The sequence below is a fragment of the Plasmodium cynomolgi genome, chromosome 5, assembly GCF_000321355.1.
Source record: "Plasmodium cynomolgi strain B DNA, chromosome 5, whole genome shotgun sequence".
Classification (NCBI taxonomy): Eukaryota; Apicomplexa; class Aconoidasida; order Haemosporida; family Plasmodiidae; genus Plasmodium; species Plasmodium cynomolgi.
Genome location: NC_020398.1, coordinates 532,703 through 548,504, shown reverse-complemented (window position 1 = coordinate 548,504; position 15,802 = coordinate 532,703). Strand labels below are relative to the sequence as shown.

Below are 15,802 nucleotides of genomic sequence, written 5' to 3'. Positions count from 1 at the left end.
CTTTCCAAAGGAAAGCTCATTTAGTCCATACAGGTAAAGCATACCTTTTTAAGGATGCCTTGCAGGTGGTGCACGCACGCGATGTTAGAAGTCTCACTTGGGGGAAGAGGAGAAAAAAAAAAACATAAAACATAAAAAAAAAAAAGGAAAAAAAAAACACTTTTTAAGGGAACAATAAACACAGGCTTACCATTTTGAAACAAAAAAAAAGGGCGAAATTGTAAAGGCACTCCTCAATACGAAAATACGCACGTAAACGCAGAGAGACCGTGCCCCTCCCTCCTCCCGACCCTGTGGCTCCTCTCATATAGAAACATGATTGTACATGTCCTTCAAAACGTTTCGCAGAAAGTAGAATGAGGGGTCCAGGGAGCTCTGGACTTTCCAAATAATGTTCCTTTTTGTTCTCTCGACTTTTCTGTGACCCGTCGGTCCTCGCGTAGCTATGTCCCGTTCTTCCTTCTTAACACATGTCTTCCCGTCAATTATGATTTGATTTTCTTGAGTAAAATTTAAGCATCTTTGAAATGTGCTACTTATAGCTAGGGATAAATTTTTCATCGTTACTTCACCGATGTAGATAGTACCACTGGGGGGGTGTTCTTCATTTGTGGTGTCTTCATTCGAGAGTATGTCCCTGATTTCGGACGAAGCGTCAGAGTCGTCCGATGATTCACCTGCATGATGCTGATCTTCTTCCCCTTGGGTTGCTCCTCCGCTGGCTACCTCGTCATCCATGTAGTAATCCAAAAAGGGTTTCTTTTCATTCGACTTTTCCTTACCTCCACTTTGGCTTATTTCATTTGGGGCATTTTGTTCTCCCTGTTTTTGACTTTCTTGATTTTCCTTTTCTTCCTTTGTCTTTGTATGTTTTTCCCCTTCCTGCGTCTCTCCATTTTGGTTGTCTATGGCAAGGGAGTAGTTCGCCTCGCTGAATTCGCTCCAGAAAGTGCTGTGCTCGTTGACGAACCGTTTTCGCCTGCAGTGGGGGGGCAGTTAAGAGGGAGAAATTAGGTAAAGCGGCTAAGCTGAAGCGGTTATGCTGAAGCGGTTATGCTGAAGCGGCTATGCTGAAGCGGCTATGCTGAAGCGGCTATGCTGAAGCGGCTATGCTGAAGCGGCTATGCTAACGCGGCTATGCTGAATCAGCTATGCTAACGCGGCTATGCTGAATCAGCTATGATAACGGGTTTTGCTAACAAAACACACGCGAGGAACACCTCGAGCCCGCGTGGCACTCTCCGCGCCGGTGTCGTGGGACCTACCTCCTGGCGCATAGCTGCGAACTGGGTTCTCCCCGTGCGGAACTCACGGAGGCCTTAATTTTAAAAACGTTCAACTGCCCATCAGCAACCTTGGTCGTGTTAATCATCGTGTAAATACTTTTTATACGAACATTCTCGTAATGAACACTTAAAGGAATACTAACCGAATCGAGAGTCTTTCCCCTGGAGCAAAAGTAGCGATTCAAATAAATACTCCTCTTATTTGCACTGCTTGAAAAATTGGGGATGTAAAAACTGTGCAATTTTATTTCATCCAGGGACTGTATTGATGCGTGCACTAGCATTTCGAAATGGAAAGAAAGGAAACTATTGCAACTTGGAAGGAGGACAAAGTGTTGGGGTTTCATTAAATGTATTATACTGTTAAGGGCATTTTGGTTAATATAATTTTCTATGTTAAAAGCTCTTACGGAGCAATCTACCTGAATGGAGACGTCTACTTCTTGGACAGTAGTTGGAATGATTTTTAAATACTTGATTAATTTTTTTTTCCATGTCATTTTGGGCGTTTCCAACGAATGCCTATTTTCTTTGTAAGTCCTATCTAACATGTTCTTCCCTTTTCTAACCCTTCTTTCTGCACGCAGTTTTTTTTTATTTACTTCGTAGTAATCTGATATGTGTACCGTTTGGTAGGTTCCCTTTCGCTCATCGTTTGTGTCACTGTTCTCCTCGTTATTCTGCTGTAGATCATCCTCCTGTTCACTTGTAAACACCTGCTCATTTTTTACAAATGCTGTCACGATGCCCTTCTGGTCTCTGTGTTTCGAAAGAGGATGTTTGATGGTATAACTCTCATGTCCATATATTTCATCATCACTGGGTTCAGGTTCTTCTTTTATTCTTACTTTTTTTTTGTGTGTGTCCTTGTTAACATTGCCAATTTTGTGCAGATGAGGATAGTACGTGTTGTTTGGATCATCCGACTGTTCATTCTTTAGAAGGTGATTAAAAAATTTAGCATTTTCCTTGTTGTTTATTTTTTCCTCTTTTATGGTGACTCTTCCTTTTCGTGTTTTTCCTGTTGAGGGTTCCATTCCGTCCTGTGAGTAGTCCTCATCGATGTCGCTACGGTAAGTACCATCATGTTTGTCCCTGTGGTGGTTGGCGCTTGGCTCCCCACTTCTGTACTTCTCGGTGGCACCATAACTGGCATTGCTGTCGCTATGAGTGTACAGCTCGTCGGGGGATTTAGGATCCTCGCCCGCTCCTTCTTGTTCTTCCTCTTCGTCTGAGTGGTAATACGCGTTGTAGTTCTGCGGATCGTGTGGGCGGTGGTCCTCGTCACCGTCCTCGTCATCGTCCTCATCATCGTCATAGTCGTAATCGTCGTCATCATAGTCGTAATCGTCATCGTCATTGTCATCTATGTCATTCTCGTCATAGTCATCCCCCTCGCCATCCACCTCTTCATCCCCCTCGTCATCCACCACTTCACCCTCGTTGCCTTCCTCCGCGTGGGCACCAGGACTTCTCTCCCGTTTGTACTTCTCCTTTTTTATAAGTTCTCCACCAGTAGTACCATCCCGCATCATCCTGCCCACCCCCTCTCTGTCCGTCTTCCCAATTAAATGACCCTCCCTTTTTATGTACAGCATTTCTTCTTGTGACTCGAAAATGAATTTTTTTTTTTTTTCTCACCTTTTTCTTCTTCCTAACTCTTTTACCACCTACTTTGCTCAGCACACTGTCCTTCTCGATGTTACTTTTTTCTTTTAAATAAATTTCATATAACTTCTCGTCATCGATTTTTACCTGTTGGCTGAAGCAGAAAGATAGCTCTGGTTTGTTCCTCTGATTTCTATGGGTAAAATAATGGCTACACACTTTGTGCGAAAAGCTGGGAGGATGGTACCTCTTGGTAAATATTAATGCGTTTTTCTTCCTGGTGAGAAACGTTGCCAGGATTTTCTTCACCGTGTCGTTGTTCAGAGAGGCCGGGAAGGAGAACAAAATGTAATACCCATTTTCGTACTTTTTAAAATCGCTGTAATTGTTTATACACACTAGGTTCTTCATTTTGAAAATATTTACTCTGTTTTTGTGAAAATTGTTTTTTATGTGGCTGTTCAGGTAGGTCAGCGAAGCGAACAGCAGCCTGGTGAAGTTTTCCCTGGGGGGGTGAGAAGTGGGTTGGTGGGAGGTGAGTTGGTGAGAAGTGGGTTGGTGAGAGGTGGGTTGGTGAGAAGTGGATGGGTGAGAAGCGGATGGGTGAGAAGCGGATGAGTGAGAGCAATTCAGGGGGATAATGCCCACGGGCAAACAGGTGACAATTCTTTTGTGGCTCTTCTTACGAATAGGGACAGAGGAACAAAAGGGCGTATCTCTGCATGCTGACCTCCAGGAGGGCGTTGATGTGGAATAGGAGATCCAGGAAAACGCCTGCGGGGGGGAGGAGTGTTCGAGTTGGAACCGAATGAGGAGATAAATATAAATGGGTCCAAATGGGCGACCGCTCCGGACCAAATGGGGAGGTAGGCACAGTGTCTCTCCTTTTACACTTGCCGAAGAGGCAACGCTGTGCTCCATCGACTTGGTATTTTTCCTCCCCTGAAAAAGATGGTCCCCCTCCTCTCTGTGCATCCACTCTGTGCATTCACTCTGTGCATCCCCTCTGTGCATCCTCTCTGTGCATCCTCACTGTCGATGTCCACGGGGAGCAGTACACATCCGAGGTTGTTCATTGTTCTGTTGACGATGCCCAAGATGCTCTTCATATCCACCATCTTGGCGTAATTCTTATTTGTGTAGCGAAAATTGCCAATGTACGTGAAGACATTGGACTGTTGCAGCACGTCCGATTTTTCGATGAAGGAATAATCAGACATGTGGGTATTCACAGAGTACAATATTTTGGAGTTAAAAAATTTTATAATCACCGCAGACGATCCTATGTTGTCTCCATTATTTACAAAATGTATGGGAAGCATACAAACTGTGTTTTTTTTTTGACAGATAATTTTCTTAAAGGTGTAGTGTTCTCTGAACTCCAACGAAGTCACATTGTAGAAGAGCTCATTCACGATTTTGAAATATTCGTCATCTTTAAAAGATTTAAAAAAATTGCTACTGTTCGTACATTTGAAGTAACTCAGGAGGACGTATTTGCTGTACGCCTTGACGTATTCGTGGCATATGATTGGGATTTTCTTCTTCCTTTTCTGTAGTTCCTGGAAAACCAGCGGTGCGCACCCCACGAAGCTGAGGCCGTGGTTCGTGATTAGCAGGACGTCCACATATTCGCACACCCTACAGGGGGGGGGAAAAAAAAGGAAAGAAAAATTGCAAAAAAGTACGAACAAATTACGAACAAATTGTGAAAAAAATTCCATCACATGGTGGTATGACGTGGCTTGGCGCGGACTGACCAGCACCCACGCTCCACCTCCACGTAAGAGGTGATACGTAAACACGTGTATGATTTCTCAACGCACGTGCATCCGCTCCTTCCTTACCGCAACACATTCTTCACGTCTTCCGTGCGGAACTGATCGTCCCACCCACAATTAATAAGGACATAAATATTTTTATCTTTCTCCTTAGCGTAAAAATCTTCCTTGTTGTTTAGGTAGTCATAATTATAGGTCTTCCTCACAAGAGGGTCCCCCTGATCCTTGCTCGTTCTATTATCGCCGTTGGGGTCAGGGGACTCTTCCCTGGGTTGTTGTTCAGCGTCCTCTTCAATTCCCTCCCCGTTGGGCTCTACACTGATATTTTCTTCCTTATCGCCATCCTGCAAAAGCTTACTCAACTTGCAGCCCTTGTTGGAAGAATCCAGGTCTTTAATTATCAGCAGTGTGCTGTAAAACCTGTGACTGTACAGGGGGACAATCTCCAAAATCATTTTTGCCAATCGGGGGTCAATCTATCTTCGATCAAGCGCATAAACATAAACCGTTTGACGTAATTTCCTTGTTGGCTTTACGTAGGGTTGCCTCTAATTTTTTGCTCTCTTCTTTGGGGTGTTTAGCTAAGCGGTTCATGCAGAATGACCATTTTTTTTTTATTTGTTCTGTGTTATGGGGGTGACATGATACGTTGGGTACGGGAGCCGTTTCAGCAGCGCGCGTTTATCTGTTCTCCCCTAATCGCATATGTGTGAAAGGGCTCGCCCACATGGTAGGGAGTGGGGCGCACTTTTTACAATGCCAAACCGTCCTCATTCAGTGGGCCCTCGATCAGTTATCCCTCACAGAGTCGCTCCTCGTCCAGCTATTCCTCACAGAGTCGCTCCTCGTCCAGTTAGTCCTCACAGAGTCGCTCCTCGTCCAGTTAGCCCTCATACAGACAGTCCTCTTTTCTTCTTCCTTCTCAGTCGAGTCGCGTGTCACATGTACAAAACCATCCCTGCAGTGTTATGTGGTGCCTTGCGTTGAACACGTTCACCATCCAAATGGGGAGAGAAGTTCATAGGAAAAAAAAAAGAGAAAAAAAAAAGGAAAAAAAAAGGCGAAAACGGGAAAAAAAGGGCAAAAAAGGAAAAAAAGGAAAAAACATATTTACTTAAACAGATCGTCCTTCAGGGCGAGCTTTTTTACTTCCCGAAAAATTCGTCACACGTATGCGCCACTTCAAATTGGTGCTTTGCGATCACGTATAGAGGATTCGTGCTTCTTTGTTACTCTTTCCTTTTTTTTTTTTCCCCTCCCTTAAAATGGGCATATGTTACATTGCACTCGTTGAGCCTACACGGTACCGTTTTTTTATTACGTGGCCACCCAGTTTACGAAAATATTTTTGCGAGCGGAATGAAGGCCAAAAAAAAAAAAAAATTTGCCCCAATGGTAATCTATATAAAAACTCTTACCGTTGCATAAAAGCGCAAATTTTTAATTTTCTCATAAAAAAGGTTCATGGGAAAGGAAAAATAACAGCATGCCACTTTTCTGCGCATATTTTTATGCTTTCTCTCTTTGCAAACTGGCAAAATTTGCAGCGAAGAATACTTGTAAAGCCGTTTTTTATTAGAAAATTTCTGCTAATTTGTGAAGTTTTTTTTTTTTTCCGTCAATGAGATGAGCTCCTGCGCAAGAACCATTTGAGATAATGCTCCTCATACCCACCAAGTGTGGTGCGAGTTCGACTTACTACCCACTACTGCATGACGCGGAAAATGCGCATGCAGGTATGCACAGATTAGAGAGGTACCTGCCCGCATGAGACGCCTTCGCATACGTACGAAACTTCCATCCGAGAGTACCACACTGCATAAAAAGTAGGAGATTACGCAAAAGTGACACCAACAACATGGTGACGGCCAAGAAGGGGAAAAAATTTAAACGGGGGGTAAAAAAAGAAGGCAGCAAACACGCAAAAGCAAAGGAGGGTAAACCAAAGACTGCAAAGCAACATGAAGAACAAATTGTCCAAAAAACAAACATAATTGCAATTAAGAAAAGTGGAATGAACTCCGTTTTCAAATCGCTATGTCGAGATTTAGCTGAAGTGTTCTCCCCATATTCGGTAACTTTATACATAAACAAATTAAAAAATTTAACCGAGTTAAAGAAAAAACTGAAGGAGTTATGCTATAAATATACAATTAGCATACACATAAGCAACAAAAAATTGATGTATAATATTACGAGCAATTACACCAAGCTGACATTAACATTTATCATTCAGAGTTTCACCAATGCATCCGTGGTTAGGTCTAATAAAATTCCCAAATTTGCTTCTCACAATTTTAGCAAATTTAGGCCTTTACTCATTTTGAAAAACTTCAATAATTCTGCAAATCCGGAGATGCTAAATTATTTAATCATTATACAAAATATACTGAAAAATATGTTCCCCAATATAAATCTCAGAGCGGACGACGAGCACAAACCTAAGAGAGTCATACTATACAGCTACAACAGCGCCGATGAAACTATCTACTTTCGCCAATATGTGACAAATTTAAGACAAAAATCGGTTAAGGAAATAATAAATGAGGCATACCGAAATGATAGCCTGGGGGAGTATAACAACATGTACAATTTTTTATCCAACCAAATAGACCTGAATAGTGCTAAAAAGGAGGAAGAAAACGAAATGGTGGAAGTAGGACCGCGCGTTAGCTTCAAGATTTTTAAAATTGCCGATCAGGACAAAGGTACGCAAAATTTTGCTGCATTTACGTGGAGAGCAAAGTTGGCTCTTCGAGAGAAAACGTCGAATGTAAGCGCTGTGTCAGTTGTTTACCCAGAAGGGGGGTGCCAAACGGCGTACACACTTTATTGCACCCCTGTGTTGGCAAATATGAGCATAGATGTACAGATTGCGAAATGCAAAATATTTGTTGCTTCCCCTTTCCTTTTTGCAGTTATATACTCGATGATAAATCAGAAGTGATCCTTGAGATGGCAAGAAAATGGAGCTTCCCATTTTGCGCAACCTACCCCAGAATAATTTTGTAGACCACTGAGGACTTTACTGCGCGTATGCATAGTGTAGCGCGCGAATTGGAGCAGTGAGGGATGTAGCCGTGTAAGCTTGTCCTTCCGCAGTGTTTTGTACTTTTTTTTTTTTTTTAACATTATGACGCTTTTGCCTGACCCGTTCAGACGTTTAAGAATTGGCTGTAAAAATATGCCAGAATAGAACCCTTAAAATGGCTAGTTGGAGAATTTTTTTTTTTTTTGCATCAGTTTCACCATTTTGGCTAGCTAAAAAAAAAAAAAAATAGAAAAAATGGGAAGTAGCGCAAAATGTTAACATGTAAGAACTCACTTGTGTGTGCAAGCAGGTATGAATGGTTACATCAGTGCATGTAGACAATTTTGTACACTCCAAGTGGCACAAACCTTATGCGATGCTGTTGCCCAATTCATCCTTCTATTTTTCCATTTGTTGTATCACCCTTGGCATTTTTGTTTTTTAGTATGATGCCTTTATGCAACCCTTTAATTTTTCTCACAGATTTTACATATGTTATGTGCATAGTTAACACGCATGAGTTTTTTTTTTTTTTTTTTTTTTGTTGTCCCATGAATACCCCCACTTTATCTTTAAACAACCGTCATTGACACTGCTATCAGTGTAAACTCGTTTGGTTGTCAAAATAAAACGAGGGCATGTATCACGTGCAACTGGTCGAAGTAACAACTGTCCAGTTGCGCCGACGTATCGTGTCGTATATTTCAACTTATGAGCTTCCTTTTGCGCGTTGGTTTGCTAATAAATTGGAAAATTTAAGCCGTTTCTTAAAAAATAGAAGGCGTCATAAAAAGACATTTTGTGTGCATCGATTAGCCCACACCTTTTTTTTTATTTTGAACATTCATGCCAGTGCGAATAAAAATTAGGAAAAAAATAACCTCGTTAAGTGACCCCGTTAAGTAACCCCGTTAAGTAACCCCGTTAAGTAACCCCGTTAAGTAACCCCGTTAAGTAGCCCCGTTAAGTAACCACGTTAAGTAGCCCCGTTAAGTAGCCCCGTTATGTAACCTCGCTGACGCATTTTTTTTACCTGCCAAAGCACACACCTTCACAAATATGGGACTGAAATGCTACGCCATTTGCGCGTCCGCACTGATGCTTCACCTGTCGGTGCGCTGCGTTTCGAAAAGTGAAGACCTGTTTAACCCCGGTTTATACACCAGTAATGTTGACACCTCAGAAAAGGAACACTTAATAAATTACCTAGGAATGACGTACGACATTATTAGGGGAAACCCGTTGGGAGATCCTCTATACGCGTTAGACATGGGGTACAGAAGGTATGTCCTAAGGAATAAGCTAAGCACAAGGAGTGATCGGGAAGGTGAAGAAAGTGAGCACCCTTTAACAGAGGATCAAAGGGGCAATCAGGATGGCTTATCTTACACAGCCTACAAGAGGACGAACGTGAAATGCTCAAGCGGTAAGGAGATACACATAATTAACGAATTAGACGACATCAATAAGGAATATAATAGTTACAATTTCGAAGCGCAGTATGATATTCACCCTTTTAACGCATCGAATTATTACAAAATGCTGGTAGGAAGAATTAACAAGGGAGATTCCATAATCCTGCAGAAAGAAATTTGTGTAAAGTATTTGTTCTCTTTATCAGAAAGGAGGGACGATATGCTGGACCCGTTCTTTCTAAACATGTTGGATGAACTGGGGAAGAATTACCAAAACATCGGGGGGGACAAGTACAAATGCAATCTGCAATCTTACAGGAATAATAAATATAGCGAGGAATGCCTTAAAACGGTTACGCCCTGGATGACATTCTTCAATTTGTATGGAACGCACTTCATATCGGGGGTTTACTACGGGGGGAGGGTGATAAATAATTTGTTTGTAGAGAATGACTATCTGACAGAGGGTGGTAGAAAAATTCGTCTGTACACGAAACGGTTGAACCTGTTTGGCGGTGCGAGCAGAGGGGGGCACCACCGTGGCATTTTGTTCTTCGGCTCGGTTATATCGAGTGAAAAAGTCAGGCATATAGCTGAACGGATCGTCATGGTGGAAGGGGGTAGCGAAGCAGAAGTGGCACCCTTTGCGCAAACTGGAGAAAACAACCCTCACGGAAGAAAAAACGGCACAACAAAAATTTCACACAAAAAATGGAAAAATTCTATCAAAGGAAGTTCTGCAAAGCCTGTAAAGCTAATTTTGATACCCTTCTCCGATTTTATAGAATCAGCTGATGAAAAAAATGCCTACTATAAAGCCTTGGAGTTCTACTCAAATTTGACCTATGCCAATTACAACCCATACCCCTTTCAGTTGAACAGAAGCGAAAAGGATCTCTACAAGATGCACATAAAGAGGTGGAATCAATATATAGACAAAAATATAAATTTCAATGTTATGCCTAAGTGTAAGACGGGGGAGAAAATCCTTAGCGGGTTCATCATTACAAATAAAAAAAGGCTTTATGATGATAATAACGTGATGCACGTATGTCCACTATCTACAGAATGTTCCAGTGGCATAAACATCGAATCAGACAAAAGTTTTGAATTTGGATGGGTTCTATGTAGTCGGGAAAACCTGCAAGAAATACACCAGATGAAAAAGCTAGTTCAGGGAAATACTACAGTAATTACGTGTCCCTCGAAGATGAAAATAGGCTTTGGTTTTTCCTTAACAATGCAGAAGGGCATCCAGACAAACATGAAAATCGAACCGTGTAGAAGCAATGTAGCGTCTTGTGGTCTTCCCCCTCAGGTGGGTGAAAATTCGCAGGGCTTTCTTTGGGTTAACTGTCTGCCTAGTAATAAGCGGCTACTACTGGAAACGTTGGAGTCCAAATCGTTTAGCGAAAAGATGCACTTAAATGATAATGCCCTGGTTAGGTTGGAGTGCTCGCGAGGGAAGTTCATCATTGCGGGGTTCGCAGTCGATTACACTGCGTCGAGCATAGATGATTATTTGATATGCCCCGTGGGAAGTTCCGCCTGCGAGTTGAAGATTCGCGTTGAGCAGGTGCGTAGCCAGGAAGTGCACGTGCCGATCATTTTCATCGTCTGTTCGTCTCTCTAAAAGGGGGGAGGCGATGCGGTGAGACGTGATTCAACGCGGTGAGGCACGGGGTGCCGCTATGCGTTTAGCATACAATGGACTGCTTCCCGCGTCGCTGATCATCTTAGATGATGTTTTCTGTAATGTGTTTTTTTTTTTTACTTTTTCCTTCTTGATTTTATGCCTCGTTCCGTTGCTGGTACTCATATGATGTTCGTAATTTTTGCTGCACAGTTGTGGTGTAGAAGTTCCAATTGTGCGCTCGCGTTGTTAGTTGCTCCGCACGATCGTTTTTTCTTTTTTTTTGCATTGCTTGGTTGGGTTTTTCCCCCAGTGTGAGGCAGAGAACAACACTCTATGACCTCATCGGCTGTCTACTGCGTGGTAACTTAAGCGGATTGGTACCCCCCATTTGAGGACGCGCGTGTGTATGTGAGTACGATGCGCACCTATTTGTTAGCCCCATTTGTTAGCCCTACTTGTTAACCCTACTTGTTAACCTTGTTTGATAACCCTGTTTGTTAACCCCATTTGTTAACCCCATTTGTTAACCCTACTTGTTAACCCCATTTGTTAGCCCCATTTGTGCGCATTTTTGAGGTGTTTTATGCAGCTCTCCCCCTCCTAAATTTCGCACAGCGCACACAAAACGGAGAAAATCCATCTTCGAAGCTTTGCACTTTGCTGCGTGCACAAATGTTCAGCTGCGGGAAGGGAATGATACACATAAACAAAGCTGGAAGAACCTCCGCAATACCTCGCGCCCCCAGTTGGGTTAATCGCGTCAATCCTCTCAGTAGCGTCTTTGCTCACGTTGGGGGAACACACAGAAGGGGTGCATCCGTTGAGGTACCCAAACGGGGCATCATTCTCCTCATTCGCTGGGAATCGCCGAAATGGTGAAGCCTTCCCACACATAGGAGAAACAAAAGGGGCTACAGAAAAAAGAGAAGCACTACTGACAGGGTATATCCGTTTCGGGGAAGAAGCCGTTCCACTTATTGCACTGCTTGTGGATCGACTGCTCCAGCAGGGTGAGCTACACTTATAGTTGATGTTGCATTGGGGGAAATCCGTAACCGACGTGAAGTTTTTTTTTTTGTGTGAGGATATAACTGTAGGTACATTCACAGTATGGAGAAAATAATCGGAGGGCAGCACCAAACTTTTAGCAACCCTAATGGCACAAATTACAAATATGTGATGACCTACCAATCTATGCAATGCTTTTCTTATTCATGGGGAAGCTTTCAGCTCCGAGTAACTTTCTGGAGATACTCCACTGGTGCTTAACGCTACGCTGCACAGGCAGTATTTTTTCGCACCAGTTTGAGCGTTCTTCGGAGCGTATTACCTTGTGAGTATAGCTGCAAGTGAGGGGATTCTTCTCACTTCCTTTTTTTCCCATGCGTAGTTGTATGAGCTTGAGGGAGGTAGTCAAGGGTGCCACGCTGATGGGGGGGGTTAATATCCCATTTGACTTCACCTGATGCGTATAATACCTGTGTAAGGTATAACTTTGGAGGTTGAAGAGGCCAGCACGTTGGGGGGGAGGTGCGCATATACACATGAAGCTCCCCATGCCGCCACCCATGCAGATACACATGAAGCTACCCATGCCGCCACCCATGTGTAGTGTCCCCCCAGTGAGGAAGCAGCAGAGGGAGAGCTCTAAAGGACGTGGAGGAATTGTTGCCTGGGTTCTGCTTAACAATGGCCTCCGCGAGAAAGAGCACGGCGTTGGTCGTTTATAGATGGTTACGCAGTGCTGACATGTCCAGTTGGGGGAGCCACAGAAGTGATGTTGTCAGATGGTGTGGCGTGTGCACTACGACCCCACGCGCAAACGCAATAAGCGGAAGAACGAAACGCGCAGTTTCACGCAATTCAACCGATGGAGAAACCACTAAGGAAGAGTCGCTCCCCCTCTCAAGAAAAGCGATAAAGCTGAAGAAGCAGATGGCGCTTGAAAGTGCCAACAAAGTAATGCTGTCCAAACTGAACCTACAAATTGAACAACTGAATTGTGAGCAGTTGATGAGATACAAAAATGTAAAAAATGTGATCACGCTAAAAGAGAAGAAACAAGTCTTATCATATTTAAATAGCTACCTACTTCGTAACAACAAGGCCAAGTACTACATTTTAAGTACTCTCATGTTTCGCATTGTCTCCAGGATGAGTACCTACCAAGTGAAGGAGTTAATATATGTCCTACACGCCTACAAGCAAAATAACTTTTTGACCCCTTTCCTAATGCTACACATTATGACCAAGTTGAGTAGCCAAAATTTTGTGCAAAAAATGACACTAAATGAATTCCTCCTCCTTGTGGATACATTGACAATACCGCTAATAATGCCAAACAGCTTCGCACAAATGATTCAGCAGTTCATATGCAAAAATATGGAAAGGTTCAAATGTAGTGACTACTTTGTGGTTGGGTATTTTCTGGCCAGGAACAATTTATACAATGAATCTGTTTTGAATTTCATCTCCGAGTTTTACAAAAATTTGGGAGGTGCACAGAAGTTACAAAAGGAGGAACGTAATCACTTTGCTCCTTACGAAGGTGAGTTCTACAATGGGGAAACCAACAGGGGAGTAACCACAGTGGATAGCTTCCTACCAAATGGGAAGTTAACCCATTTAGGAAAAGACATTCATAAGCATATTTTCATTTTATCAAAATATGGATACAACGATATAGGTGTGTGTAGCAATCTGTTCAGAGTGGCAATCGCTCGATGTGGATCTTTGCGACCGCTGGAAATATGCTCCATTTTGAAGTCGTTGCAAAACATGAACTACTACAACAGTTACTTATTTGAAGTGTTGGTGGGCCATATTAAGAAGAATTTAAGTCAGTACAAAACGAGTACCCTTATGGACTGCTTAAATAGCTTGTCTTACTTCAACCATGTGGATGATAGGATGCTCACCAAAATATTAGTCACCCTGCCGAGAAGGATCTCGACGTATACTGCCAACGATTTTACCAAGCTGATATTTTTTATAAACAATTTTATGCCATTCTCCAGTTATTTTATTCTCTTTGCAAATAAGCACATTTTGCTTTTTGCGTCAAGTCTTAGTATGCTCCATTTGGTAACCCTTTTGAAAATTTTCGCTCACCAGAATTTGATAAGCCACCCAATTCTTCACTTGTTAAATGTGAAGTTGGAGAAATTCATTTCGTCTCACCCGTCGGGGAGCTATTCAGAAAGCACCCTCATGAGCGAATGCCGTGCACAGGCCACTAAGCAGGTAACTTTGAGGAACCTGTTTGAAATTATTCACATTACGAACTTCATGTCAGTGAGGTACCCCCAATTGACGCATAATTGTTTGGAAAGCATGTTCATCCTTCAGAGTGGGCACAAAAATATGCACCAGGAAGAAGTAAAATGTATGGCCTACTGTTGCTGCTACTTCGTGCTGGTTAATGACCACTATGGAGACGCTTCGACCATCCGGCTTCACAAACGTATAAGCGATTTTTTTTCCCTTTTGGACTCATCCTTGGTGAGGGGAACCCCAAATGGAGAATCCAAATGGCACGACGAGAGGGGGGATACCCTCACTAAGGGGCACACTCACTCGAAAAAGAATCACAATTTATCACACCGTGGGGAGTGGATCAATGGGTCGATGGAAGAAAGGGTCACAACCATGTATTGCAAACCAGATGACAAAAAAGACAACATGAATGAGGTGAAAAATCAAGTGGGGATAGACATCTACGTGATGATCATACGAACGTTCCTCACCGAGTTCATATATCACCACTCAAGAGACCAAGTGGAAAATTTTTACAACTTGTGCGGGGAACACATGAAGTGCCTTTTTTTCTACAAAATTGACGCGGTAAGGGAGTACCACCATAACGACGGTGTAAACGCGCTTAAGAAGTTGCTTCCACTGATGTATTATCCACATGTAGATAAAGCGCTTTTGAAACATGTCCAAATGAATAGATATTTTCTGTCCACCTATTTCGTGGGGCCCGCTCGGGAGGAGAAAAGCCAACTTAGCCAAAGTGAACACATCAGGAGAGAATTTTCGTATCACGAAAAATCGCTCAACGAAATGTGCCAAGTTTTGAAAGACCTACCTCAGACGGATTACAAGTTTAAGCTTGTTAAAAATGCCAACTGCAATTCTGTTTTTCTTTACACTCACTACATATTTGCGAAACGTGCTCAGAGCAAAGGCAAAGTAGCCATCTTATTTGGAACGCAGAATTACTACTACACCACGGTGGGCGAATTGCACACTGGTCTTAATCCCCCTTGCGCTACCAACCTGCTTGAAGAGAAGCGCTTGACCAAGGCGGCCATAGCCCAGCTGCACTACTTCAAGCTCTTTTTTGACAAGGTATATTTGGTGCCATCCCACTTATGGGAAAATATGCATCAAGGGGAGAAAAGGCGTTTTTTTGTTACCTTGCTGGATTTGTAAAAAAGCGGAATGGCCATATCGAGGGGAGGGGGAACTGCTCCCACCTAGTTGTTTCCACCCCTTCGCTCGTAATCGAAAAGGTGGTAAAGACTCACACACAGCTAGCCATATGGACGTGCATATGTGTGTGCAATTTTTTTTTTTTTTATTAACAGTCAGAATATATTTTTTGGCTAGCTGCATTTTTCCCTACAGTTGACGCCATGTAGGCAACGTTGTTCCGTGCACTCATTTAGCGAGGCAATTTTTTTTTTTTTTCCCACCAGTTAAAGAGAAAGTTCTGTGTAAATTCAAATTACATTTTTTTTGCTTGACACATTTTATTTTGTCTGTTTTTACTTCATTTTTTTTGTTTCATTTTTTACGGCGTCTTGGGGTTAATATAACTGGGGATACCAAGCGCGTCTGTCCCGTTTGTGGTTGTCCTGTTGAATGCTTCATCTTTTAATTTCTTTGAAGCATATTTTGCCACGTTTTAATTTTAACATGCTAGGGGGAGCCTTTTTGTGTGCGTTCATCACATTTACGCTATTATTTGCTTTACTTTTACGCACACGGGGGTAACCCCCCTCAGCCCTTTCAATGTTGTGACAAAAAGCGCTTTCAAA

The 15,802-nt window shown here is 42.7% G+C and overlaps 4 protein-coding genes across 4 annotated transcripts; 3 read left to right on the top strand and 1 right to left on the bottom strand.

Annotated features, from left to right (window-relative positions):
* Positions 1–303: 303 nt before the first annotated feature.
* On the bottom strand, positions 304–5,130 carry PCYB_052210 (hypothetical protein; the record flags this gene model as incomplete). The annotated part of the gene is made up of 6 exons (XM_004221102.1): positions 304–979; positions 1,266–2,886; positions 2,954–3,399; positions 3,581–3,668; positions 3,928–4,535; positions 4,742–5,130. 6 exons carry the CDS (start codon positions 5,128–5,130, stop codon positions 304–306), a joined length of 3,828 nt encoding a protein of 1,275 aa, XP_004221150.1.
* Positions 5,131–6,533: 1,403 nt separating this feature from the next.
* PCYB_052200 (hypothetical protein) lies at positions 6,534–7,622 on the top strand (the record flags this gene model as incomplete). The annotated part of the gene is made up of 2 exons (XM_004221101.1): positions 6,534–7,383; positions 7,594–7,622. The coding sequence occupies 2 exons, from the start codon at positions 6,534–6,536 to the stop codon at positions 7,620–7,622; spliced, it is 879 nt and encodes a 292-aa protein (XP_004221149.1).
* A 1,143-nt stretch (positions 7,623–8,765) lies between these two features.
* On the top strand, positions 8,766–10,697 carry PCYB_052190 (MAC/Perforin domain containing protein; the record flags this gene model as incomplete). The annotated part of the gene is made up of 1 exon (XM_004221100.1): positions 8,766–10,697. A coding segment is annotated over one exon (1,932 nt), but the record flags the coding sequence as incomplete, so codon positions are not given.
* Positions 10,698–12,692: 1,995 nt separating this feature from the next.
* On the top strand, positions 12,693–15,110 carry PCYB_052180 (hypothetical protein; the record flags this gene model as incomplete). The annotated part of the gene is made up of 1 exon (XM_004221099.1): positions 12,693–15,110. A coding segment is annotated over one exon (2,418 nt), but the record flags the coding sequence as incomplete, so codon positions are not given.
* Positions 15,111–15,802: the final 692 nt, after the last annotated feature.